Below are 26,427 nucleotides of genomic sequence, written 5' to 3' on the forward strand. Positions count from 1 at the left end.
CATGCTGTGTTTCAAGGAGCCCGGGCAATGCAGCCAGATGTCCATAAAGGACAAGGAGCTGGGGACAGGGAGGCTGTCATGGACCCTAATGGCTTCCCTCTGTGGCTCCGACCCCGCCTTCCTTCTCTGCAGCCCCCTCACCCAGGAGAAAGGCCGCCCAGGGCTCCCGGGTCAACAGCATCGAGAATCCCACCTGTGCCACTTTCTCTGGAGTCAGCGCTGATTGGCTGGCGCGGATCAGGTGACCCACCCTTCTCCAATCCAGTTTGGCCGGTGGTGCTGTCACGTGGTCCAGGCCGGGCTCACACACCTGCTTTCCGAGAGTGAGGGGAAGGGTGAGGAATGTTGACGTCACCCAGAAGGTGTCCCCAGCTGCCAGCCTGCTTGTTTCTCACCCTCACGCTTCTTTGCAGAATTCCTCACTCTTACGTGTGTTTACAGCACTTCTGTGCAACGCAGTTTAAAGTCCAACCGCATTCTTTTGCTTGCTTTCTGATTGGGTTGCGTGTACCCATCTTCGTGCACCAGCCTACCTGAGGCTCCCAGCGTGCGGTGCAGACTCCTCACCCATGGAGTAGTTCAAGGCCTCCACCCTAGACCGTCCTCAGGGCTGTCTTCGGGTGTACAGCCTGTGCACGGTTGAATGCTCTGCTGTTGCCACCTTGAAATTCACAATAATTTCTGCAAAAAGACTCAGCACTTATATTTTGCATAAAGCCCTGTAAACTGTGTACCCAGTCCTCCTCTCTTTGCCTCACCTGAGCGTCTTAGTCGGCTTGGGCTGCCATAACAAAATACCTTAGACTGGGTGGCTTACACCACAGGAACTGGTTCTCTCGTAGGGAGTTCAGAAGCCCAAGATCCAGGTGCTGGCAAAGTCCGTTTCTGGTGAGACCTCTCTTCTTGGCTTGTAGAGGGCCACTTTCCACTTCGTCCTCAAACGACCTTTTTCCTCTAGGTGCCCAGGAAGAGAAAGTGCTCTTTGGTGTGTTGTTCTCTCAAATGGAAACCAGTCTTCTCTGATTAGGGCCCCGCCCTTACAACCTCATTTGACCTCAATTACTTCTCCAAAGTCCCAATCTCCAAATACAGTCACATTGGAGGTTAAGCTTGAACATATGCATTTGGAGAGGATACAATCCAGTCTAGGCTCCTGACCCCTGTGCTTGCATCTCGTGCACAGACTCATGCCTGCCCCTTGGATCTACCAGGTGGCACTGTCCCTTGGGGTGGACCTCTGGTTTTTGTTCTCAGCCTTGGAGTCTTCACCCTGGGCAGCACCCTGTTCAACCCTGTCTCCCCCTGACTTTATCTCACATAGCCATCTGGGGTAAAGAGCACTCACACCCCTTCAGGGACCTTTGATGCTGCCTGACTGGTGTTTTCCATGACTGCCAAACTCATGCTCAATCTTCAGAACTTGTCATGACCCATCCTCATCCTGCATGTTGTTTCTGCCCACCTCCCATGGCGCCCCTGTGTGTCTTTTATTATTTTTTTAAGATTTTATTTATTTATCCACAAGAAACACAGAGAGAAAGGCAGAGACACAGAGGGAGAAGCAGGCTCCCTATGGGGAGCCCTATGCGGGACTCGATCCTGGGACTCCAGGATCATGACCTGAGCCAAAGGCAGATGGTCAACTACTGAGCCCCTCAGGTGCCCCACCCTCCTGTGTGTCTTATCTCACCCCATTTGAGCTCCCACCAAACCTATTGTAGAGGCTGCTTTTAGGCAATAGGCTTGAGCAATGGAAACTTGAACAAGGCAGAGGGCCCACAGCAACCATCAAGCCCTAGGCCCTAACTGACCCCTGGGCCATTGACAACCCAGACACAATTATCTAAAAAAGAGGAAATTCCATACATCCCCATACTCCCTCACTGTGCCCTATAACTGGCTCCCTGACCAGACCGTCTCCTCTTTGCTGTCCTGCCCGCTGCATCTTGCAGCAGATTCAATAAACTTCTATTTCTTTGGTTATGCCTTGGGTGAATTCTTTAACTGCCTGCACTGTGTCGGGCCACCGCCCAGTAGGGATACCCCAAATCTATCACGATGGCTAATTTTGTGCCTCTTGGGCTCCCTGGTCTCTTTCTGATGATAGGGACTCTTGTCACCATCGTCACCCTGATGCCTCACACAGGGTTGGCACAGAATGGGTACAAGAAATGGTAAGGTGTTCTTTGAAGGTGGGGCTTAGTCTTGTCACCTTTGGTCCCCTTCTCAGTCCCTTTATGATCATTACCTGGGTGTGCAGTGAGGACCGTCTGCAGGGACAGAGAGGGAGCTGGCTGCTTCTAGTTCAAATGGGGGAAGAATCTTTTGGGTTTGGGATGCCTAGGTAGCTCAGCTAAGCCTTTGGCTCAAGTCGTGATCCCAGGGTCCTGGGATCAAGTCCCATATCAGGCTTCCTGAAGGGAACCTGTTTCTCCCTCTGCCTATGTCTCTGCCTCTTTCTGTGTGTCTCTCATGAATAAATTTTTTAAAAAACGATTAAAAAAATCTTTTGGGTTCTTCATCATTTGGCTTTAAGAAACTAGAGCTGCCTTGGGGCGCCTGGATAGTTCAATTAGTTAAGTGTCTGACTCTTTTTTTTTTTTTTTTTTTTAAGTGTCTGACTCTTGATTGTGGCTCAGGTCATGATCTCAGGGTCATGGGATGGAGCCCTGAGTCGGGCTTTGCACACAGTGCGGAGTCTGCTTGAGATTCTCTTTCTTCCTTTCCCCATGCCCCTGTCCCCTGCATGTGAGCTTTCTCTCTCTTTCAAAATAAATAAATATTGGGGGGGTGGGCAGCCCCAGTGGCGCAGCAGTTTGGTGCCGCATGCAGCCCAGGACGTGATCCTGGAGACCCAGGATTGAGTCTGACGTCGGGCTCCCTGCATGGAGCCTGCTTCTCCCTCTGCCTGTGTCTCTGCCTCTCTCTCTCTCTCTCTCTCTCTCTGTTGCTCATGAATAAATAAATAAATAAAATAAATAAATCTTGGGGGATCCCTGGGTGGCTCAACGGTTTAGTGCCTGCCTTTGGCCCAGGGTGTGATCCTGGAGTCCCGGGACTGAATCCCACGTCAGGCTCTCTGCATCGAGCCTGCTTCTCCCTCTGCCTGTGTCTCTGCTTCTCTCTCTCTCTCTGTTATCTCTCATGAATAAATAAATAAAATCTTAAAAAAAAACAAAATAAATAAATCTTAAAACAACAACAAGAGCAAAATACTAGAGCTGCTAAAGGCCCTGGACAACCTCACGGCCTTTGGTCCATTTTGCTTTTTATTTGATAGTCATGATCAAGATATACATTCATTAGGGGCACCTGGGTGGCTCAGTGGTGAGCATCTGCCTTTGGCTCAGGTTGTGATGGTGGGGTCCTGGGATCGAGTCCTGCATTAGGCTCCCTGCAGGGAGCCTGCTTCTTCTCCCTCTGCCTATATCCCTGCCTCTCTCTCATGAATAAATAAATAAAATCTTAAAAAAAGAAATACATTCATTAAATTTTTTTAAATTACAGAAACTCTATCACGGTGTGAAACATCAAACAAATGGCTGCCGTTTAAGATTTGAAACACAAAAATTGGTATGAACACCCGAATTTCTAACTCTGTAATAACTAGACTCAGCTCCCTTTGCCCACGATTCTGCTCAATGGCAGCAAAATCCTAATACTGCCAATTTAGCACTGGGCACTTTCCATGACACTTAGGCTTTGTAGTCTTGGGGAAAATTTGCCTTATATTTTTGATCTTGGCTAAAGGAGGATATTCACTGCACTTTGAAACTCAGAGCAGCTGAGACAGGGAAACTAAAGGGACCCCATGAAAAACTGCTTTTTTGGCTCTTTCCTGCTTTTGTTCTTACTAGCCCTACCTTTCCATCTCATGCATGTGTTGTAGAACAGATAATGTGTGTCCTCCTGTAGAGGTCAAGGGTTTAATGATTCCTTTGGAGTCTTCCAGCACAGCAGATAACATCTAAGGAGTGACTGGGCAGGGTTGTTATAAACAGTTTTCGAAGACCACTGACTCATCACCGAGACTCCTAGCTCCAGGGCCTAAGTGACTTGTGGAGGACGCCTAAATACCCATCTTTGTTCCAGGATGCCTGAGAAGACACATGTACCAGACCACAATCCTCTATAAAACCACAGGCCATAGGCCAAGGCAAAACTCACTCTTACTTCCTTTCCGGGTTTCCCAGATGCTCTGTCTCTGTCTGTACTCTATGTTTTCTTTCTTTTTTTTTTTTTTAATTTTTATTTATTTATGATAGTCACAGAGAGAGAGAGAGAGGCAGAGACACAGGCAGAGGGAGAAGCAGGCTCCATGCACCGGGAGCCCAATGTGGGATTCGATCCCGGGTCTCCAGGATCGCGCCCTGGGCCAAAGGCAGGCGCCAAACCGCTGCGCCACCCAGGGATCCCTGTACTCTATGTTTTCAATAAACTCTGCTCTCACTTCCTCTTGGCTCACATTTGTTTTCTACCCTGCATGAAGCCGAGGACCCTCTTGGCTGGTGCTATGGGACACCCTCTAAAGAAGAGTACATTTATCAGATGTTTGTTTATGTATTTGCATATATATATATGCACACAGATTTGGGTGTATACATATATATTTTGCTGTTATTTTTGCTGTTTCAAGCCAGTTTGCCTGGGTTCAAATCCCCACTCTGCTATTCACTACGTGTATAACCTTGGGAAAGTTACTTCATCTCTCAGTGACTCAATTTTCTTATCTATAAAAATCGCTAACAATAGTTATTAACGGGCAGCCCAGGTGGCTCAGCAGTTTGGTGCCGCCTTTGGCCTGGGGCCTGATTCTGGAGACATAGGATCGAGTCCCACATTGGGCTCCCTGCATGCAGCCTGCTTCTCCCTCTGCCTGTGCCTCTGCCTCTCTCTCTCTCTCTGTGTCTCTCATGAATGAATAAATAAAATCTTAAAAAAAAAATAGCGATTAACTCAGAGCTGTGAAAATAACATTGAGGGTGAGGCTAGCACATGGTGAAGGTGAATGCCACAGTGTTACCTGTGATTATTGTACTATTTGTGCAAAAGGCTGACCTCATGTTTTTGCCCTATTGCAGAGTATTTTATTTTATGGGAGCATTGTAGTCTCCTATTGATGGACCAAGGCTGTTTCTAGTTTTGATTATTACTAATAATGCCTCAACAAACACACAGGGTTTGTGTACTAATTTTTAAAATTTACTTCCAAATTGCCTCCTCTGGAGATTACACCAGTTCATACTTCTGCAGACACTGACTATTTCGCTGTGTCCTCATCAATCCTGAACACCATCAATTTCTTGTCAGGTGAGAAGATGGTGGTTCACTCTTGTTTTAATCTGTATCTCTCTGGTTATGGTGTCATAGGACATCTTCACATGAGAACTGATCTGTTTGTCTTCTGTGAATTTTCCTGTTTCCTTCCTTTGCCTATATCTGGTAGTTCCTTTGTATTGTGGCCACAAATCTTGTTTTAGACGTTTGCATATTTTTCTCCCACGCTGCCTCTTGTCTTTTTTTCTCTTTTGAGACTTTTTTTTTTTTTTAAGATTTTATTTATTGGGATGCCTAGATGGCTCAGTGGTTAAGCTCTACTTTTGGCTCAAGGCGTCATCCTGGAGTTCAGGCTCCCCTCCCCTGAAATCTTTTTAAAATTTTTAAAAATAAAGATTTTATTTATTTATTCATGAGAGACACACAGAGAGAGGCAGAGAAATAGGCAGAAGGAGAAACAGGGAGAGAAGCAGAGGGAGAACCAGGCTCCCAAGGGGAGCCTCATATGAGACCCAATCCCAGGACTCCGGGATCATAACTGGAGCCAAAAGCAGACGCTCAACCACTGAGCCACCCAGGTGCCCCTCTTTTGAGACTCTTTAATGTAGCATAGTTTTAGGCTTACAGTGAATTTGCGAAGGTCGAACAGAATTCCCACATACTCCACACCCAGGTTTCTCTATTAACACCTTAATGTTAATTAATATAGCACAATTATCACAATTAATTAGCCAATATTTACACATTATTATTAACTAAAGCCTGAACTTTTCCAGATGTCTTTCCTTTCTAAGGCATTCCTTCTGTCCCAGGATCCATCCAGGAGGCCATGTTACCTTTAGTTTCCCTGTACCTTCTTAAGCAACTCTCTCTCTCTCCTTTTTTTTTTTTTTAAGATTTATTTATTTATTTTAGAGATAGAGGAAGAGAGAGGGAGAGAGAGTTGGAGGAGGAGCAGAAGAAGGGGGAGGGGAGAGAGAATCCTCAAGGAGACTCCATTCTAAGTGCAGAGCCTAATGTGGGGCTCGATCCCAAGATCCTGAGATCATGACCTGAGCTGAAATCAAGAGTCAGATGCTGGGGCACCTGGGTTGTCTCAGTGGTTGAGCGTCTGTCTGCCTTTGGCTCAGGTCATGATACTGGGGTCCTGGGATTGAGGGTGAGGCTAGCACACGTTAAATGCCCTGCGGGGAGCCTGCTTCTCCCTCTGCCTATGTCTCTGCCTCTCTGTGTCTCTTGTGAATAAATGAATAAAATATTTTTTAAGAATCCTTTAAAAAAAAGAGTCAGATGCTTAACCTACTAAGCCACCAGGCGCCCCTTAGTTTCCTCTTGACTGTGACAGTTTCTAAGACTTTCTATGTGTTTGCATGTGTGTGTTTAATGACCTTGGCACTTTTGAGGGCAACTGGTTAGTATTTTGTAGAATGTTTCTCAATTAGGATTTGTCCATTTGCTCATGATTAGGTGGGGTCCATGGGCTTTGAGGGAAGACAACAGAGGTTAAGTGCCATGTTTGTCATATCTCTCATCATTGTTGATGCCGACCTGACTGAGGTAGTATTTGGCAGATTTTCCACTGTTAAGTGGAATCTCCTTCCACTCCTTCCTTTAATCTCCTTCCTTTATTCCTCTGTCTCCTGTGTGTTAACCATGTTTATAGTGTCTTTTTTTTTTATGGTCTTTTCAGACAGGTTTACATATTCTGTCTCTTTAGAGTTGGAAGGATCTTCATCAGGAGACAGCATCAGGGGCACCAGCAGGTCTGATGTAGTGAGTGCCCTTGGAGCATCGAACCCTTGGCTAAGAACTTCCACACCTGTCTCACTGACCCCTGAGGACAACCCATAATGTTGGTCCCTTTATTGTGTCCATTTTGTAGAAAGAAAGTGGAGTCTGCCTGCCATGAGTCACAGCAGAGCCAGCCCAGGTGGCAAAGTCAGGATTTATACCTGGGTCTGTCTGACACTGGATGTAACTGTCTTTTGTTTTTTTGTTTGTTTGTTTGTTTGTTTGTTTGTTTTTATTTATGATAGGCACACAGTGAGAGAGAGAGAGAGGCAGAGACACAGGCAGAGGGAGAAGCAGACTCCATGCACCGGGAGCCCAACGTGGGATTCGATCCCGGGTCTCCAGGATCGCGCCCTGGGCCAAAGGCAGGCGCTAAACCGCTGCGCCACCCAGGGATCCCTGTCTTTTGTTTTTTTAAGTTTCTTTATGGGTGCCTGGGTGACTCAGTTGGTTAAGTGTCTGCCTTCAGCTCAGATAATGATCCTGGGGTCCTGGATTGAATCCTCATTGAGCTCCCTGTACCCCTCCACCTGCTTGTGATCTCTCTCTCGAATAAATAAACAAAAACAGAATCTTAAAAAAAAAAAAAAGTAAAACATATTTATTTTTAGTAATCTCTACACCCAGTGTGGGGCTTGAACTCGAGATCAAGAGTCACATGCTCTTCTGATGGAGCCAGCCAGGCGCCCCTGGACATAACTGCTCAAGTTAGAAACCAAGGTCCAGAGAGATGGTGCTTATCTGAGCCCCCGCAGTGGGTCGGTGGCCTTGCCCAAGCCCTCCCACTGCCAGGCCACCTCTGACCCCAGTGAATCAGCAGCTATTTCTCAGCCAGGGAACCTGCCCTGCCCTCAGCCCCACCCCAAGCCACCCCCTCCTGAGCTGCCTCCAGTGCATGTCCTTTGGCCGCTGCGGCTTCTAGCACCCACAGGGGAAGGGACCCAGACTTTGCAACAAATAAACACCGCCTACAAATTTCTAAATATACAGAGATAAGTGTTCCTTCCCACCTCAGCTGGTCCTGGCTGGAACTCCAAACATCCCACCTGGCTTCTGCCCCTCCAGGGGTCAGATTCTGGGTCTTCGATTGTCCTAAGGATGGCACATGTCCTTTGCTGTGCGGAAACCTGCCCTGTGGGGGCATCTCCACCATCAACATCAACAAATGTAATAGCTGTAGTAGTTCTCCACTCCCCCTGCTTCAATTCAGGGCTGCTCTTACTTCATCTGCATTCCTGTCCATATCTTTCACCTTTAAAGCAAATCCCAGATGGTGCATCATTTTATCCACAAGAAGCAAGAATAATCTAAAGGATGAGGAGTTTTTCATTAATATAATAGTATAGTTTTCATGCCCGCCTCCCAGGAATAGTTCTGTAACACCATCAAATTGTCTGGTCAACATTCAAAGCGCCAAATATTTCCTAAAGAATTTCCTTAAAAAAAAGTTTGAGGGATCCCTGGGTGGCGCAGCGGTTTGGCACCTGCCTTTGGCCCAGGGCGCGATCCTGGAGACCCGGGATCGAATCCCACGTCGGGCTCCCGGTGCATGGAGCCTGCTTCTCCTTCTGCCTATGTCTCTGCCTCTCTCTCTCTCTCTCTCTCTCTGTGTGACTATCATAAATAAATAAAAAAAAAAATTAAAAAAAAAAGTTTGAATTAGTATCCAAATACACTGTGATCGGCTAATGTGTTAGGTTTCTTTTACTCTAGAGGTCCCTTTCATCTCTCTTGTTTTCTTTACAACTTCTTTTTTGAAAAAAAGCTTGGCCTGTCCTTTAGGGATCAGTATAGCCTGGATTTTGCTGATTGCAGCCCTGAGGTGTAATATAACTTATTTCTCTGTCCCCAAGGGGATCTTGTAAATTCGGAGTTGGATCTAGAAGTATAATAAGATACAGGCTCAACTTTTATTTTTTGGCAAGATTGTTTCATAGGTGGTACTGTTTCTTCCATCAGGAGACACATACTATCCGATTGCCTCTCCTTTTGCAAAGTTATCATATTGCTTTACTTTAAAAAATTCTTATTTTGGAAAAAATTCAGACCTGTGGAAAGTTGCAAGGATGGTACACCTTCACCTTGATTTACCAGTTTTTGCCACACTGATTTTGTCATTCACACATATACATACATTTATACCCACACCTATATACACATTATTTGAGAATGGGGTACAAGTGTTATGCCCCTTCACCCCCAAATGCTTCCACTTGTGTCTCCAGAGAGCTCTCACAACCATCTAAAAGAAAAGCAGTTTCTCTCTATATTCACAACACTTCTGACACCAAACGTGTGGATTTTCCCTCACATTCAACAATCCACCAACTTTCGATACCAACTAGGTGTCCTACAATTCGGTTCTCACACTAACCACTTGGATTTAGCATAGACCCCACAGGCAATAGGTTCAATTCTACAAAATTGTCTCCATTTTAGAAGCCAATCACAGAGCAATGCTGGATGGCTCAGCGTCTGCCTTCCGCTCAGGAAGTGATCCTGGGTCTGGGATTGAGTCCTGCATCAGGTTGGTTCCCTGCAGGGAGCCTGCTTCTTTGTGTCTTTCGTGAATAAATAAATAAAATCTTAAAAAAAAAAAAAAAAGCCAGTCATGGTTGTTACCTGCTTCTGATTGACCAGCTATAAATCAGGGGTCCCCAGACCTCCTTTTCAAATTCAATAGTTTGCTGGAAAGGCTCAGAGAACTCAGGGAAACACTCTGTTTGCCAGTTTATTGCTGAAGATATAATAAGGGATACAGATGAACAGCCAAATGGAAGAGAAGCTTGAGGCAAAGTATGTGGAAGAGATGTGGAGATTCCATGCCCTCTCCAGGAGAACCACCCCTCCCAGTACCTTGGAGTGTTCACCAACCAGGAAGTTCCCCAAATCCGATTGTTTAGAATTTTTATGGAGGCTCCATTACATAAGACAATTGATTAAATCATTCACCATTGATGATTTTTTTTTTTTTTTTTTTTTTTACCATTGATGATTTAACTCAATCTCCAGCTCCCTTCTGCCCCAGAGGTCCAGAGGTGCAACTGGAAATTCCAACTGTCTGATCACAGGGCCTTTTCCTCTGACAACCAACTCTTCCCCCAGCTTCCATGTCTCCTAGTTAGCACAAACTTGGAGTGTGGTTGAAAGGGGGCTTATTATGAATAGCAAAAGATGATCTACCACCCACCCAGAGAAGTGGGATCCAGAGAAGATTCCCACTAACAACTCTGAGGCTGAGTAGAGTGGTGAGTTCCCTTTTCTCCACATCGTTGCCAACATTTATTTCTTTTCTTTTTGCTAACAGCCATTGCCAACAAGTGTGAGGTGACATCTTATTGTGGTGGTTTTTTTTAAGCCTTTATTTATTTATTTGAGAGAGAGAGAGAGACAGGGAGTGAGAGAAAGAGCATGGGTGGGGGAGAGGGGCAGAGGGAGAAGCAGACTCCCCACTGAGCTGGGAATCCAACCTGGGGCTCCATCCCAGGACCCCAGGATGACTTGAGCTCAAGGCAGATGCCCAACCAATTGCGCCACCCAGGCACCCCTTCATTGGGGTTTTGATTTGCATTGCCCTGACAATGGGTGATGTCCAGCAGCTTTTCTTGTACCTCTTGGGCATCTGTATGTCTTCTCTGGGAAAAAATTGATTCGGATCCTCTGCCCATTTTTTAATGAGATTGTGTTTTTATCAAAAAAAAAAAAAAAGAGGGATCCCTGGGTGGCGCAGCGGTTTAGCGCCTGTCTTTGGCCCAGGGCGCGATCCTGGAGACCCGGGATCAAATCCCACGTCGGGCTCCCGGTGCATGGAGCCTGCATCTCCCTCTGCCTGTGTCTCTGCCCCTCTCTCTCTCTGTGTGACTATCATAAATAAATAAAAATTTAAAAAAAAGATATTGTGTTTTTGCTATCGAGCTGCATGAGTTCTTTATACATTTTGAATATCAACCCCTTATCAGAGATAAGATTTGCATATATTTTCTCCCATTCCATTTTCATTTTACCCAGGTGTCCCCATCAACAACTATTAATTGAGCACCTACTATGCATAATGTATTGGGGGGACAACAGGACAGAAAGAATATAAAGTTCCTGACTCCTGGCGGGCGGGCCGGTGGCGCGGGGCCTGGCGGGAGGGGCGGCCCTCCCCGGTGCCCAGCCCCGGAATCCCCGCCGAGCCAGCGCTCCGATCCTGAGCCTGCCGAAGTGTCGAAGTGTCGCCGCCACCGCCACCACCACCACCACCACCACCACCCGCCATCCACAGTCATGCCGAAGCACGAGTTCTCTGTGGACATGACCTGTGAAGGATGCTCTAACGCGGTCAGTCGGGTGCTCAACAAGCTGGGAGGAGTTGAGTTTGACACTGACCTGCCCAACAAGAAGGTCTCCATCAACTCTGAGCACAGCGTGGACATTCTACTGGGGACCCTGGAGAAAACAGGAAAGGCCGTTTCTCCTCGGCCCCAAGTAGTGAGGGCCTGGACCCCTGAGCCCATGATGGACCAAAGGGAGCAGGATGCTGATCCTCTCCTGCCTTCTAGAGAGACCTGGGGCCTGGCAGTCCCGCTCAGTGATGGCAGTTCCTGACAGAGACCCTCACTTGCCCCGCTCCTCCCTAGCTTCCCTGTAATAAAGTTGAGCCACTTTTGCTGGGGAAAAAAAAAAAAAAAAAGTTCCTGACTCATAAAGCTGAATTTCTAATGGCAGAGAGAATAGGAGTAAGAAAATATGTTGGCCAGAATAAGTGGGTAAGGTGCAGAGAGGAAGGATGAGAAGAGGAGAGTTGTTTTAAATTAGCAAAGTCAGGAAATTCCTCTGTGATGAGGCAATCAATAAGCCAAGATTGAGGGACGCCTGGGTGGTTCAGTGGTTGAGCCTTGAGCGTCTGCCTTTGGCTCAGGTTGTGATCCTGAGGTCCCAGAATCAAGTCCTACATCAGGCTCCCTGCATGGAGCCTGCTTCTCCCTCTGCCCGTGTCTCTGCCTCTCTCTCTCTCTCTGTGTCTCTCATGAATAAATAAAGAAAATCTTAAAACAACAACAACAACAAAAAACAGATTGCAAGGAAGTAAGGTAGGTATTGCAGGAAAACTTTGCAGGTGGAGTGAACAGTAAATGTAAAAGCCCTGAGGTGGGATAGTATGTCAATATGCTTAAGGAACAACAAGGAGATTGTTGTGATCGCAGCTGAGAGACAAGGTGAGGGGAGGCCTCTGATGAGGTTTGAAAGGTAGCCAGATGGTGTTGGGTGGTGCATGCCATGAGATTTGAAGTGCATAAGCAGGGAAGCCATTTCTGAGTTTTGAGAAGATTGCTAGGATCTGACTTTAGCTTTTTTTTTTTTTAATTTTTATTTATTTATGATAGTCACACAGAGAGAGAGACAGAGAGAGAGAGAGAGAAAGAGGCAGAGACACAGGCAGAGGGAGAAGCAGGCTCCATGCACCGGGAGCCCGACGTGGGATTTGATCCCGGGTCTCCAGGATCGCGCCCTGAGCCAAAGGCAGGTGCTAAACTGCTGCGCCACCCAGGGATCCCTAGCTTTAGAGTCATAACCCCGGACAAACGTGAAAAGTAGATGGCAAGGGGCTGAGTTGGAAGTGGGTTACCAGATAGGAAAGCACAGACATAGTCCTAATGATAGGGGATGGTGACTTAGCTCAGGGCTTTGGTACTAAAATGGAAGGCAAGTTCTCAGAATTTGGATGAACTTTGAAGATGAGGCCAACAAGATTAGCTAGTGGAAGTGGCATGGGGAGAGTAGGGGATAAGCTGTAAAGGTTAATTTCATGCATAATTTGATTGGGCTATGGAAGGCCCAGACATTTGATTAAACATTATTCAGAGTGCATCTGTGAGGATGTTTCTGGATGAGATTAACATTTGAACTGGTAGACTTAGTACAGCTTGCTCTCCCCAGTGTGGGTGGGCCTCATCTGATCAGTTGAAGGTATGAAAAGAACAAAATGTGGAGTGAGGCAGAATTCACTCTCTCTGCCCACCTGTCTTTGAGCTGGGACATTGGTTTCCTACAGGCTTTGGACTTAGATCCAGACTTGGACTGGAACTTACTCTATTAGCTCTGCTGGGTCTGCAGTTTGCCAACTGTGCACTTAGCCTCTTAATGAAACAATTTCTATAGTAAATCTGTATGTATATATGTCTCACACTGGTTCTGTTTCTCTGGTGGACTCTGACTGATACGCCGAGCAACAAGCTTTCTGGTCCTGCCTATGGAAAGCTTGGAGTTGTTAGGCTGGACCAGATGACTGGGAAAAGGTTTGGGACATGTAAGGGGGTGGGGGCTGTGTTACACGGAGGGGGGGGGACTGTGTGACCTTGGGAAATTGACTATTTCCTATAAAAGCTTTATGTTTGAGTTGGAGAATTCATCCTGTCCCATGTGATTCCCAGGAAGACAACTCAGACCTGACCAGTCAGAGCCTTACATTACCTGTCACAGTGACTGGTTCAAGGATGAGCCTGTGGAGAGAGATAAGCATTCTTTCCCTGTGGACTTTTGGATATAAGGGCTGGGAGCTGTTGTAGATCCATGAGGAGATCATGAAGTGAGAATTAATCTGAGAGAGAGATGGAGAAAGGGAGAGGGAGATAACGCAGGTCCTAGGGATGGCTTTGAGCCCCCGAGCAAGCTGTACCTGAAGCCAGTCTATGTCTAAACTTTTCAGTTATGTATACCAACATATTCTTTTCTCCCTTAAACTAGTTTGGGTTGAGTTTCTTGTTAATTGAAACAGAAAGAGCTGTACGTGGAAAACCATCCAATCCTTTCATTTTCCAGATTTAAAAAAAGGTAAAACCCTGAAAAGATGGAGGATTTCCCAGAGGTCACACGACAAGTGAGCAAATGGGTAACTGAGCCCCTTGAGCCAAGCAACCAAATCCCTTCTTGATGTCTCTGAAGATCCAGGATTCTTGGTTGGGAATAGGCTGCCCCAGCCCCCATTCCAGGAATACAGTCTCTATTGTGGAGCACCTGGGAAATCTGACCAGGAGGAGTGTCCTTTCTCAGGGACTCCACTGGCTGCAGGGAGCCCACTGGGCAGGCTCCAGCTCACTTAAGCTCCCCATGGAACCAATCCCCGGTGCCCTTCTGCTGTAGGAAGGTGAAGGGGCAGACATTGGGAACAGTTTTGGATTCTAGCCTTCCAATCATCCATAGCCTATGGATATTTATCATATGCACACTGACTAGTCACTGTGTCTGATGTCTGTATTCTGAGAGGCAGCAACTGTGCCAGCAAAGATGCAGAGGTGGGTTACTTGCCTCCGGGGTGGAGGTGAGAACGGGAGTAAGAGGAAGATGTGGAAAGATTGAGAAGGTGTCCAGTGCCAAGGGCAGAAGCAGGGGCCCAGACCTGCAGGCAGCCTCCTTGGCACCCATCCTAACCCACTCATCCACCCCCAGCTCTCAGGGCTAAAGCCTGCCCTGGGAAGGGGAGGGCCAAACACCCCTCCTGCTAGGAGCTACTAGCTGAGATGGTGGAATCCAGCAGAGGAAAGAAGACAGAAGGTGGAGCTAAGCCAAGGTGCATGTGGGGACCTGGGCCTAACAGGTGAGATAGGATGTGAAATATAGAGCGCTCAGCCCGGGTCATCTCACTGGGTGTGACCCATTCAAGCCCATTGGGGCCTCAAAACTCTCATTTGTAAAATGGCAACACAATTCATCTGCACTCCTCCCAGAGGGTTCCCACCACGCTCTGGGCTGGAGTGGTCACAGGGAATCTTTAAGCTATCTTTCTTCCTTTGTTACTGAAAACCCTGTGACAGCTCCCTGGGTGAAGTGCCATCCCCAGTCCTTTGAGCCTTGTCCCCTGTGGACCTGTCCCTGCCTTCCCCACTCCTATTCATTCCCCAGGAAAACTGAATGAGGTATGCCTGGATCTCCTCACACTCCAGCTATGCCACATCCCCATGTCCTTGCCCATGCTCTTCCCTCTGCCTGGCACGCCCTTCCCAACCTTCCACTGTGGGCAAGCATACTTGCTCTGCTGTCCGGTCCTCAAAAAGTCTTCTCTGACACCCACCCTGCAAAAGCTAACCTCACCCTTCTCTGGGCACACCCACTCCCTGAGCCACCTCCTGGAATGCAGGTTCATTTATGTGTTTGTCACCGTGGGGAATTCCAGGGGCTGTGCATGTTATCCCGTCTGAAGTCTCTACCAGAGCAGGGCTCTGAGTGTTGGCTGAACTAACTGCTTGTGTCGAGCTCAGAGAAGGGAGATTGGGCCTTGTGGGGAGTGGGGCAGGGAGGTTTAGCGACAACCACAGACAGTGCAGGGTGAGGAGAGGCCTTCCCACGCCATGTCTGCATTGATGCTAGAGGACAGACAGTGTCCTGGGAAGCCTGGGGGCAGCTGTCTGGTCTGCGGCTGGGCCCACTTTCCTGGATTCCAATGCCCACGGCCCTGCCAAGGCCCAGCCAGGCCAAGGTGAGCTGAGGACACATCGGGCTTTGAGCGCCAGGCTTCCTGAGGTTCTCACTGAATGGGCACTTCTGTGCATTGGCCCTGGGTCAGTGCATGTGTGCCTCGGCCCATCTCGTCCCCAACAAACTGCAAGTCTGATGCTATTATTAGCACCCCCATTTCCCAGGGGAGGCTGCTGAGGCCCAGAGAAGGGACCCACCCAGGGTCACATAAGGTGAATGTTCTGGACCTGGCTATTAAGAACTGAGGAACAGGGATGCCTGGGTGGCTCAGTGGTTGAGCATCTGCCTTTGGCTCAGGTTGTGATCCTGGGGTCCTGGAATCAAGTCCCATATCAGGCTCCTCACAGAGAGCCTGCTTCTCCCTCTGCCTGTATCTCTGCCTCTTTCTCTGTGTCTCTCATGAATAAATAGATAAAATCTTAAAAAAAAAAAACAAAAAAAAAACTGAGGACCAAACGCTCCAAAGGCTTTACATGCATTAATGTGGAAGAACTAAAACAACCTTGTGAGGAGGGACCAGTTTTATATTTATTGAACAGATGAGACCAAACTGCTCTGAGTGCCCTTGCAGCTGGGTTGGCTGTGCTTGCTCTGAGAGGTGCTTGGGGACACGATGTTTCCCACCTGCCCTGCTGCCTTCCCCCTTAGTACACCAAGTGGCCCCATTCCACCTGCAGGATCTGCCCTCCCTCTTCCTTCCCCAGAGGACAACCTCTTCCCCTCCAGCATGGCTGCAGGCTGCAGGAAGCTGGGGAAGATGTCCAGCCAAGCCCAGAGTGTGCACTGGTTCAGGACTCGTGGCCTCCTACTTGATCAGCCTCATGAGCTCCTACTCCATTCTGCATTGAAACAGAGCAGCTGGCCATCTGTCTGTCTGCTCATCTGTCCCCCTCTCAAGCAGGACTGTGAGCTTGAGGGCAGAAGTCACATGGAAGGAGCAAGACTTGATAAACCACGAGCTCTCCTGTTCTGGAAGCATGCACAGAGGGGCAGGATGTTGAGCAGGCAGTGGGTTGAAGGGTGTCAGACTCCTATAGCTCCTGGCTCTCAGCCCCCATGGCAGGGGAAAGGCCTGGGAGGCTCTGCCCTTGTGGGCATCAGATACAGAACACAGGTCTCTATGTGATCTTTGGGCTCATGCTGGCCCTTAGAGAGCCTGGGGCTTTTGTGCTGGCTGGGTCATCTCTCCACACAGGTCACCGCTACCATGCATATCTGGGAGGCCTCCAAGGGAGCCACCTCCTTCCATTCAGACCCACAATGTCGGTAACGTCCTTGGAGGTCTGCTTGCTTGCTGGCTTGCTTGCTGGCCCACCTGGAAGCAACCTTAGATCCCCTCTTTCTCTTTCTCACCCTGTTTGAACCCAAGCCCCTGCCGAGGCTCCAGCCCAGCTCCCAGCTCCATCCTAGTGATACCTATGCTTCCTCCTGTCACCTCACCCCACCCCAAAGGGTAGCAAAGCAAGGTTATTCTCTCTCTTTGACAGATGAGAAAACTGAAGCCCCAGGGGCATGAGTGTATGAGTGGCAGTCCCAGAGCCTGACCCGAGGCCCAGGGGTCCTCCCAGGGGCCTGCCTATCCCACGAGAGTGAAGTCTTCATGTGCAAACAAAACCAAGACAAGCAAGGCCTGCAGAGGGCACATCTGGGGAGGTGCTGGGGGGAGGCAACACGTATGTCCAGAGCCTGAGACAAGGACCTCTGTTCTTTTTTTTTTTTTTTAAGATTTTATTTATTTATTCATGAGAGACACAGAGAGAGAGGCAGAGACACAGGCAGAGGGAGAAGCAGGCTCCATGCAGGGAACCCGATGTGGGACTCGATCCCAGGTTTCCAGGATCACGCCCTGGGCTGAAGTCAGCACTAAACCACTGAGCCACCTGGGCTGCCCAGGGACCTCTGTTCTGTCATAGACCATTCAAATGGTTTGGTTCAAATGGTCAACCTCCTAGATGCATTGTGTTCACTCTAGACCTTCCAGGCCACTCCCTCCACCTGGAACACTTACTCCCTCCCTCCGCCTGGCTAATTCCTGCTCACATGTTAGGTCTGGCTGCTGAGCACTCAGTAATTCAGCAACTGTTTCCTGAGCACCTACAACAAGGCAGACACTGTCCAAAGTGAGCAAAAAGAGAATTGTCCTTTCTGGGGGTTTCTAGTCCCCAAGGAATCACACAGAGCTGACATGAAATAGTTGGGATAGACTTGCAGCTATAACAAGCAGCTCCAAATCAGAGGCTCCACACAACCAAGACCTATTTTGCAGCCACTTCACAGTCCAGATGGGAGACAAGAGGCTCTGCTTTGGGTCATCACTATCCACTAGCCTCAAAGCCCCCTTAGACCCTTTGCACTGGGCGGGCCTGTGAGTGAGGAGGGAAGCATTGAGGGCTGGACAGGGAGGCTTAGTGGCTGGGTCTGGAAGGGCAACACATGCCACTTCCATTCATATTCTGCTTGCAAGAGCTTGGCCACACAGCCATACTGGGTTGCAAGGAAGTCTGGGAAATGTTGCCTAGCCATCTGGCCAGTCTCTGCCAAGTAGAACCACACAAACACACTGTTTTAGTTTCCTGGGGAGCCTGTACCTATTCCCCAAATTCTGTGGCTTAAAGCAACAGGAATTTATTGGTGTTGGAGGCCAGAAGTCTGAGATTGAGATGCTTGAGGGTCCAGGGAAGAATCCTTCCTGACTCTATCAGTGGCTACTGGTGGCTGGGTACAACCTTGGCTTGTGGTCACTTCAATCCACTCTCTGCCTCCCCCTTCACATGGCCTCGGCCTCTACGTCTTTTCCTTTGTGCATCTTTCTAAGGAAGCTTCATGTTGGAGTTAGGCCCCTCCCACCCAGATTATACAAGATGATCACCTCATCCCAAGATCCTTAGTTTGATGTATCTGCAAAGATCTTTTCTCTGTATCAGGAAAAATTCACAGGTTCTGGGGATTAGAATACAGACATACCTATTTAGGGGACACTTTAGAGGCAGGATCACCTGGACTCCTCTACATGGCAGCTGGCTTCTAAGAGGCCAGAAACAGAAGCTGGAAGGCTTCTCAAGGCCCAAACTTAGAAGACCCAGAACATTATTTCCACTGCATTCAGTTAGTCCAAGCAGGTCACAGGGCCCACCCAGATTCAAGGGGAGAGAAAATAAAATACTTCTCTGGGTGGGAGGTGTGGCAAAGATACAACACAAGAGGGTGTGAACCATAGGATGGAGGGCTGAGGCCACCTTTGGAAGCAACCTATCAGAGTGTGTGCATGATTTGTTGAAGGCCTCTGCCAAGGGCCCCAGATAGTGCTCCTTGATGATGGAGTTGCCGGTAAGGCTGAGGCAGAACTGTTCTGCCTGAGTGGGAGCCCCCAGACCTGTGAGCTGTAGGCCCACCCAGCCATCAACTTACTGAGTGACCTTGGGCCAGTGCCTCATTCACTCAACAACAGCTTATTGAGTACCTAGTATGGGCTGGGTTCTGAACCAGGCACTGGGGTCCTGGTGGTGAGCAGGCCAGGTCTCCATGGAACCTTTTGTCTTGTGGATGACAAAAGCTACTAACTGAACAAACGTCACAGAGCATGGTGAGTAAGAGAACAGCAAAGAGGGGATCCCTGGGTGGCACAGCGGTTTGGCGCCTGCCTTTGGCCCAGGGCACGATCCTGGAGGCCCGGAATGGAATCCCACATTGGGCTCCCGGTGCATGGAGCCTGCTTCTCCCTCTGCCTGTGTCTCTGCCTCTCTCTCTCTCTCTCTCTCTCTCTCTCTCTCTCTATGTCTATCATAAATAAATAAAAATAAATCTTAAAAAAAAAAAAAAGGACAGCCCCGGTGGCACAGCGGTTTAGCGCCGCCTGCAGCCCGGGGTGTGATCCTGGAGACCCGGGATCGAGTCCCACATCGGGCTCCCTGCGTGGAGCCTGCTCCTCTCTCCGCCTGTGTCTTTGCCTCTCTCTTCGCTCTCTCTGAATGAATGAATAAATAAATCTTAAAAAAAAAAAAAAGAGAACAGCAAAGAGTTGGGCTAGAAAAATCCTCGGGGACACAGAGGCTTCCAGGAGCCTCAAGGGCTGAGACCTAGAGGGTGATGAGGACACCTTCACATTCTGGGCCTCAGTTTCCTCTTCCAGACATCCAGAGGGTTTGCAGGAGCTATAGACTCAGATTGTGCTTCCTGGAGCCTGGAGTTCCCCAGAGACACCCAAAAGGCTACTGCAGAAGGCAGCAGAGCAGTGGGCATCTAAAGTTTGTGACTAGTTGGGCCGGAAGCTTCTGGTCAGCTCCCAGAGTCCAGCTTCCAAGCCAGGAACCCAGGTCTCTGATCCCAGTGTCTCTCTGGGACATGATTTACCCAGGACCCTCCTTGTTCCCCAATAGTCCTGCCAGGGTTCTGGGCTCTGCGGAAACAGGGAACCTCCCTTCTGTCTGGTTGAACCCTTGGGTCTCCCCATCATCCCAGGACAGACCTTACACTAGGATGCTTGTAGCTGCCCTCTCACCTTTTTTTTTTTTTTTTTTTAATTTATGATAGTCACAGAGAGAGAGAGAGAGGCAGAGACATAGGCAGAGGGAGAAGCAGGCTCCATGCACCGGGAGCCCAATGTGGGATTCCATTCCGGGCCTCCAGGATCGTGCCCTGGGCCAAAGGCAGGCGCCAAACCGCTGTGCCACCCTGGGATCCCCTGCCCTCTCACCTTTGACCTTCAGTCTGCTTGAGCCACGAGAGCCCTGGGGACCCCACAAGAAATGCCAGTGCCTCTCAAAATGCTCAGGTTTTTGGGGGTAAGACCCTCCCTTCTGTGTGGCCTTGGATGAGCCCGTGCTCTTTCTGGGCCTCATGAGGGTGAGCACAAAGGCAAAGTGGGTCCCCCAAAGCTGACTGGAGGTCAGCACAGGAGGAGGTGGCAATCCTCCATGGAGTGAGGTCAAGAGAAGTGGCAAGAAGGAACCAGCCTCCTGGGGACCCATAGGTGACCTGCCTATGGTGCCCCTGCTCCACCATTCTGGCAAATTCTGAGCCAAGCTTTCCCCTGTTAGACGAGTTAATCACTAGGCAAATTGTTGACATCAGCTCAGCAATTTTTATTCCTGTGTTCAGCCCCAAGGTTGGGGCTGAACTGGGTGGGGGTGGGGCTGGAGGTGCCAAAAACAAGAATTCTTTCCTTGCTCTGGGTTTCAGTTTCCACCTCTGTCACACAGGGAGGGAAAGCTTCCCTTGCTTACTTCATTGGGACACTGAGGATACAAGTGAGCATATCCAGGTCTGGGCCTTTCAGCTACAGGGCTCCAGTACCGATGACTGCCCTGACTGTCCTTGCCCTTGGGGAGCTCACTGTCAGGGAGGGAGACCCAAGCCTTGCCTACCACTAGCTGCTGGCAGGCAGGGGATGGCAGGGGTAGGGGTGTGGGCAGGCAAAGAGCCTCTCAGCCATAGGTCTGGCTTCACTGAGCTCTGTCCTGGAAGTTCAAGACTGGTCTTGTGTGGGGTCAGGGGTATCGACACCCTTATTTCTAGGCAGGCTTCTAAGGCCTTCATACATGTCACTGTCCAGGGGTGCCTCCATGCCCACAGGGCAGAATCCACCAAGAAACAGCTGAGCCCCCTTCTTCTTGCCCTTCTGAGGTCTTTGTTGAGAGCCAGTCTTGGAGTGGAGGGCCAGGGCCAAGGGGTGAGCTGGTGGCAGAGGCCTTGGTGCACCGTGTAAGGAAGGCAGGAGCAGTCCACGGCAGAAGGGTCCAGAGGGCCAGGAAGAGGTAGGTCAATAGACATGGCCATCTGACCTGGGTGCAGCAAGGGCCAATACCACTTTCAATATCCTTAGCTGCTGGTGCCCAGAGAGGGCTGTGGGGAGGCTGGCTGGCTCAAGGTCACACTAGGGAAGCTGGAGACAAAGCTCTTCCACCTTCTCCTTACCTGTTGGAAGACAGAGGAGGGGGAGAATCAGGGTCCCTGTCTCACAGCTGCTTGGTAGGCTTCAGGTATTTTCCACCTATAGCCACCAGGTGGTGCTAGACCCCAGAGACAAGAGCTCTGCTCACTGGGAAATTTTTCTCCTAGAAGAAGGAGGCAAAAAAAAAAAAAAAAAAAAAATAGAAGAAGGAGGCAGGGCCAGGAGCCAGCTGCTCCCACCCAGGGGGTCAGGATGCCCCCTTTGCTGGGTCAGAGGAACACAAGAGGCAACCCTGGGGAAGTTTTATTGGCTGATCTCCTTGCCTCTAGCAAAATCCACCCATCCAACATATTGCCCGATTAATCATTTTAAAACAGCTCTGACCACATCACTAGCTTGCTGTAAAACCTTCCAGGACTCCCCAGTGCCTGTGGGATAAATTCCAAATGCATTTAGGGCTCTCTGAAATATGATGCCTGGACACCTCTCTTTCCAGCCTCACCTCCAGACAGCTCTGTTGTCTTCTTGGTTCTTGGCCTTATATGTTTCTACTTCTGAGCCTTTGCTACCTTGGATCCCTTTCTATGGAATCCCCACCCTCCCCCTGTAGTGCTCCTCCATCCAACAACCCTCAGCCAAACCTGTTGATACTGCTTCAGCCACCGCCGGCTGTCTCCTTGCTGGGCTTGGATCAGCTGCTCTGTGTCCTCCAGGCCCCCTGGCAGCCCCTCCTGACCGGGTGTGTCCAGCCTTTCTGGTCCTCTGTTTGAGGGCCTGGACTTCTCTTGCCCCTGTCTGAGGCTCAGCACCCGGCGCAGTCGGCTCTCTAGAGGCTTCCCCCAGGGCTCCTGGAGCTTGCTGTAGGAGGACTGTGGCCGTCGCAAGGACTGGCTGCGTGGCTCTGGCCCCATGGTTCTTGAGGCTGCAAGCACAGGACTGCTACAGCCCTTCGGCAGGCCAGTGGCTTCTGAGATGGCCTGGAGTCTCCACCCACGTGATGGGAACTTACTTGGGGGCAAAGGTTGGTACTGCTGAGGTGGCCATCATAAACCAAAGTGCAGGCCACAGGGTTCAAGCATCTCTGAGTCAGTGTCACCACTGCCTCTCTTTGCCTTCTAGGGCAAGGGGTACAGGGCTCTTCCTCTTGCTCCTCCCCTCCTCCTCCTCCTCCTTCTCCTCCTCTTCTCTGCAGCCTTCTCTGATCTCTCCACCCCTGAAGTGCTTGGCCCCCCCTGAACTCCTGCAGCCCTGGCTGTCCAAATTTATTCTATTGATGCTGAGAACAGATGGCTCAACAGCAAAACAGAGATGTGCCTTTAAGAAACAGGATAGCTCTTTTTTTTTTTTTTTCTTTTTTTTGTCCGACATCTTAGCGAGGCTGCCAGGGTGGCCACCAATCTCTGAGCTTCACAATGCCTCCCAAGGATGACAAGAAGAGAGATGCCTGAAAGTCAGCCAAGAAAGACAAAGACCTGGTGAGCAAATCTAGGGGCAAGGCCCAAAAGAAGGGGCCCAAAGGCATGGTTGGGGGCATGCTCAATGTGTGACAGAGTGACATAGGACAAACTGTGAAGTTCTCAACTACAAGCATAGAACCCCAGCTGTTGTCTCTGAGAGAAGATTCAAGGTCCCCTGGCCAGGGAAGCCCCCTCCCCAGGATCTCAGCAAAGGACTTATTAAACTGGCTTCAAAGCACAGACTCAAGTCATTTACACCAGCAACACCAAGGGTGGAAATGCCCCAGCTGCTGGCCAAGTTGCATGAACAGATCCTGCCAACTGTATGTCCTAAAAAAATAAAAAGTTTTATTAAAAATTTTAAATTAAATTTAAAAAGAAAAAAAATTAAAAAAGAAAGAAACAGGACAGCTCCAACATAGAAGAGTCAAAATCACAGAAACAGAAAGTAGCCCCGTGATTGCCAGGGGCAGGGGTGGGGAATGGCCAGTACAATGGCTATAGAGCTTCAGTCCCGCAAGATGATAAAGTCCTGGGGGCACCTGGGTGGCTCAGTGGTCGAGTGTCTGCCTTTGGCTCAGGGCCTGATCCCAGGGTTCTGGGATCAGATTCTGCATCAGGCTCCTCAGAGGGAGCCAGCTTCTCCCTCTGCCTGTGTCTCTGCCTCTCTCTGTGTGTCTCTCATGAATAAATAAAGAATACCTTTAATATTTTCTTTTTTTTTTTAATTTTTATTTATTTATTTATGATAGTCACAGAGAGAGAGAGAGAGAGAGGCAGAGACACAGGCAGAGGGAGAAGCAGGCTCCATGCACCGGGAGCCCGATGTGGGATTCGATCCCGGGTCTCCGGGATTGCGCCCTGGGCCAAAGGCAGGCGCCAAACCGCTGCGCCACCCAGGGATCCCATAAAGAATACCTTTAAAAAGAAAAGAAAAGAAAAAAATCCTGGAGACTGTTTGAACAACACTGTGAATATATGTAACCCTACCTAATTATACATAAAATGGCTAAATGGTAAATGTTATGTTTCTAGCTATTTGACTGCAACCGGAAATTATTCATTAGCCTAGATGAATCCCTTCCCCTTCCTGCTCCATCTTGTCAGCTCCAAAATGGGGTGCTGTGAAAACCCAATGAAATCATGAATGTGTAAAAGCCAGACTACCAGCAGCAGCTCTTTCTCCCAAGACAAAAGAAAGAGAGAGGCACTTGGGCTGGACCAACAGGTACCCAGAATCATATAATTTGAGGACTGAAAGGGACCTCACACATCTGGCCATTCTTTTTTAACTACTATTTTATGGGTATTTTTCCTCATTCTGGGGCTAACCCCTGCCCCTGCTGCCCCCCAGCACTGCATTTCAACTCATGATAGTCCTGAGGTGAACATTGTTATTCCCATTTCAAGGATCAAGAAACAGAAGCTGAGAGATGAAGCACCTGACCCGAGAACACATTCAGTAAGAGGCAAACCTGGGACTCGCTCTTCAGTCAGCCTGGCCTTAGATCCCGTGCTTCAACCACTCTACTGCCCTGCTCCGGTATTGGTGGTTGACATAGGACCCAGAGCCAGGAGTCTTCCTTTATTTTTGGGCTGTTGCACAAATCGCCCTGTCTGGAGTCAGGGAAGCGCTGCCTGCAACTATTGGCTCGTCCCAGACCTCTCCCCAGGCCTGGCCTTGCTCTGTTTCCTCTCTCAGGGTTGCTAGGCCTGCCCTGGGCAAAGGGTCTTGTGATACCCTCCGGGCTCATCTCCCAGCCAGAGGAACTAAGGCAGGGCCAGAGCAAAGAAGAGAAAGGAGAAGGAGGGCCTGATCTCCTGCCCCAGTCTGTCCCAAAGTTGGACTGTGACCTGCACACAAGCCTCTTTACTCCCAGCCTGACCACACCTCTAATGTCTGACCCACAGGGCAGCCCTGGTTCTGGCTGAAAGGCAACAAAGCCATTCTATAACCTTCACCACCCTCACCCAGTTTGAGTGGACTCAAACCCCTGCTCTTGCCGAAGCCTGTGCCAGGAACAATTTGCTGACTCAGACTTCTGGGACGTGCTGGAGTGAATCACTCACGCTTTGTCAAGCATAGAGCTGCCCAATACCCTCCTGCCAAGTGTGTAATCCTACCATTTCCCAAATCCATGGAGGGCAAGAAGCAGATGTATGCCCTCCTTCCTTCCCTGGGAAGCTCTTGCCTTTCCAGACACTGCTGTGCTCAGTGATACCTCCTCTGGAAGCCTGCCTCTCCCCCCTGCAAGGGTTAGGGAGGCAGCTCCTCCCCAGCCCACTCAATAAACACAGTAGCAGCAACCACATACATATGCCTTTCTCCCTGATACTGGGTGTCCCTTGAAGGCTTTTCATCTCTGTGTTCTCAGGACACAATGCAGTAAATATTTTGTCCTAAATATTGGAGACTATTAATTGTCTATTGTTGTCTTAAAAAATTACCCCCAAACTTAGTGACTAAAAGCAACATTCATGTACCACCTCCTGGTTTCCAAGGGGCAGGAATCCAGGCCTGGACCAATCAGGAACCTGCAGCCATCTCAAGGGTCAGCTGGGGGGAATCTACTTCTAAGGTCACTCTGGGTTGTTAGCAGGACTCAGTTCCTTGTAGATGGAGGGCCTGAGGGTCTAAGGGCTTCAGTTTCCTTGTTGATTTTTGGCTGTTGCCATGTGGGTCTCATCCAAGAGGCAGCTCACATCATGGTGGCTGGCTTCAATTGGAGCCGGCAAATGAGAGGGCAAAGATGGTAGGCAGGCAGAAGCCAGAGTCTTTGGGGAGCTCAGTCTCAGAAGCGACCTCCCATCACTTTTGCCAGTGTTCTGTCCCTCCTAAGTGAGTCACCAGGTCCAGTCCGCCCTCCAGGGAAGAATCCTCACAGTGTTTGAACACCAGGAGGGTGGGATCACTGGGGGTCATCATGGAGGTGCTTACCCACCTGAATTTTATTATTTTAAAAAATTCATTATTTATTATTAAAAAAAAATATTTATTTATTTGAGAGAGAGACAGAGAGAGAGCATGTGCACTCACAAACCAGCACGAGCAGGGGGAGGGGCAAAGGGAGAGGGAGAGAAATCCCCCAAATTTAGACTCCCTGCGGAGCATGGAGCCAGACTAAGGGCTGGATCCCAAGACCCTGAGATCACAATCTGAGCTGAAATGAAGAGACAGATGCTGAACCAACTGAGCCACCTAAGGGCCCCAGATCTGTATTTTAAGCCTTCGCACTGCCTGAGTTTAGAGCCTGGCACTTCTGTGTGCTAGCTCTGTACTTTGAGTAAGTGGCTTAACCTCGTGTGCCTATAATTTCTCAGCTACAAAGTGGGGGAAAATACCTTATTTAATCAAACCTAAGGTGGTGTTGATGGAAAGGTAGCATTAATTCATACACCATTAAGAAAGAATACGCAAGGTGTCTGGGTAGCTTAGTGGGTTAAGTGTCTGCCTAAGGCTCAGGTCATGATCTTTCCCCCCACCCTGCCTTGTGCTCTCTCTCTCTCTCTCTCAAATAAATAAATAAATAAAATCTTAAAAAAAAAAAAGAAAAA

At 49.1% G+C, this 26,427-nt stretch overlaps 1 protein-coding gene and 1 pseudogene across 1 annotated transcript; one reads left to right on the forward strand and one right to left on the reverse strand.

Annotated features, from left to right (window-relative positions):
• Nucleotides 1-20,582: 20,582 nt before the first annotated feature.
• Nucleotides 20,583-22,531, reverse strand: C18H11orf86 (chromosome 18 C11orf86 homolog). Its single transcript, XM_025446391.3, has 2 exons — nucleotides 22,057-22,531; nucleotides 20,583-21,438 (listed from the first exon to the last, which is right to left on the reverse strand). The coding sequence occupies exons 1-2, from the start codon at nucleotides 22,324-22,326 to the stop codon at nucleotides 21,343-21,345; spliced, it is 366 nt and encodes a 121-aa protein (XP_025302176.1). The 5' UTR covers nucleotides 22,327-22,531; the 3' UTR covers nucleotides 20,583-21,342.
• Nucleotides 22,532-22,797: 266 nt separating this feature from the next.
• Nucleotides 22,798-23,179, forward strand: LOC112659500 (40S ribosomal protein S25-like; annotated as a pseudogene).
• Nucleotides 23,180-26,427: the final 3,248 nt, after the last annotated feature.

Source organism: Canis lupus, chromosome 18, assembly GCF_003254725.2.
Source record: "Canis lupus dingo isolate Sandy chromosome 18, ASM325472v2, whole genome shotgun sequence".
NCBI classification, from domain to species: domain Eukaryota; kingdom Metazoa; phylum Chordata; class Mammalia; order Carnivora; family Canidae; genus Canis; species Canis lupus.

What these genes read in the sequence shown, in the direction of transcription:
- C18H11orf86 (XM_025446391.3), bottom strand. Translation starts at nt 22,326, where the DNA reads ATGGGGCCAGAGCCACGCAGCCAGTCCTTGCGACGGCCACAGTCCTCC. An exon ending in GGCTGAAGCAGTATCAACAG is followed by an intron (nt 21,439 to 22,056) that starts GTTTGGCTGAGG and finishes GTCTTCCAACAG; the next exon opens with GTAAGGAGAAGGTGGAAGAG.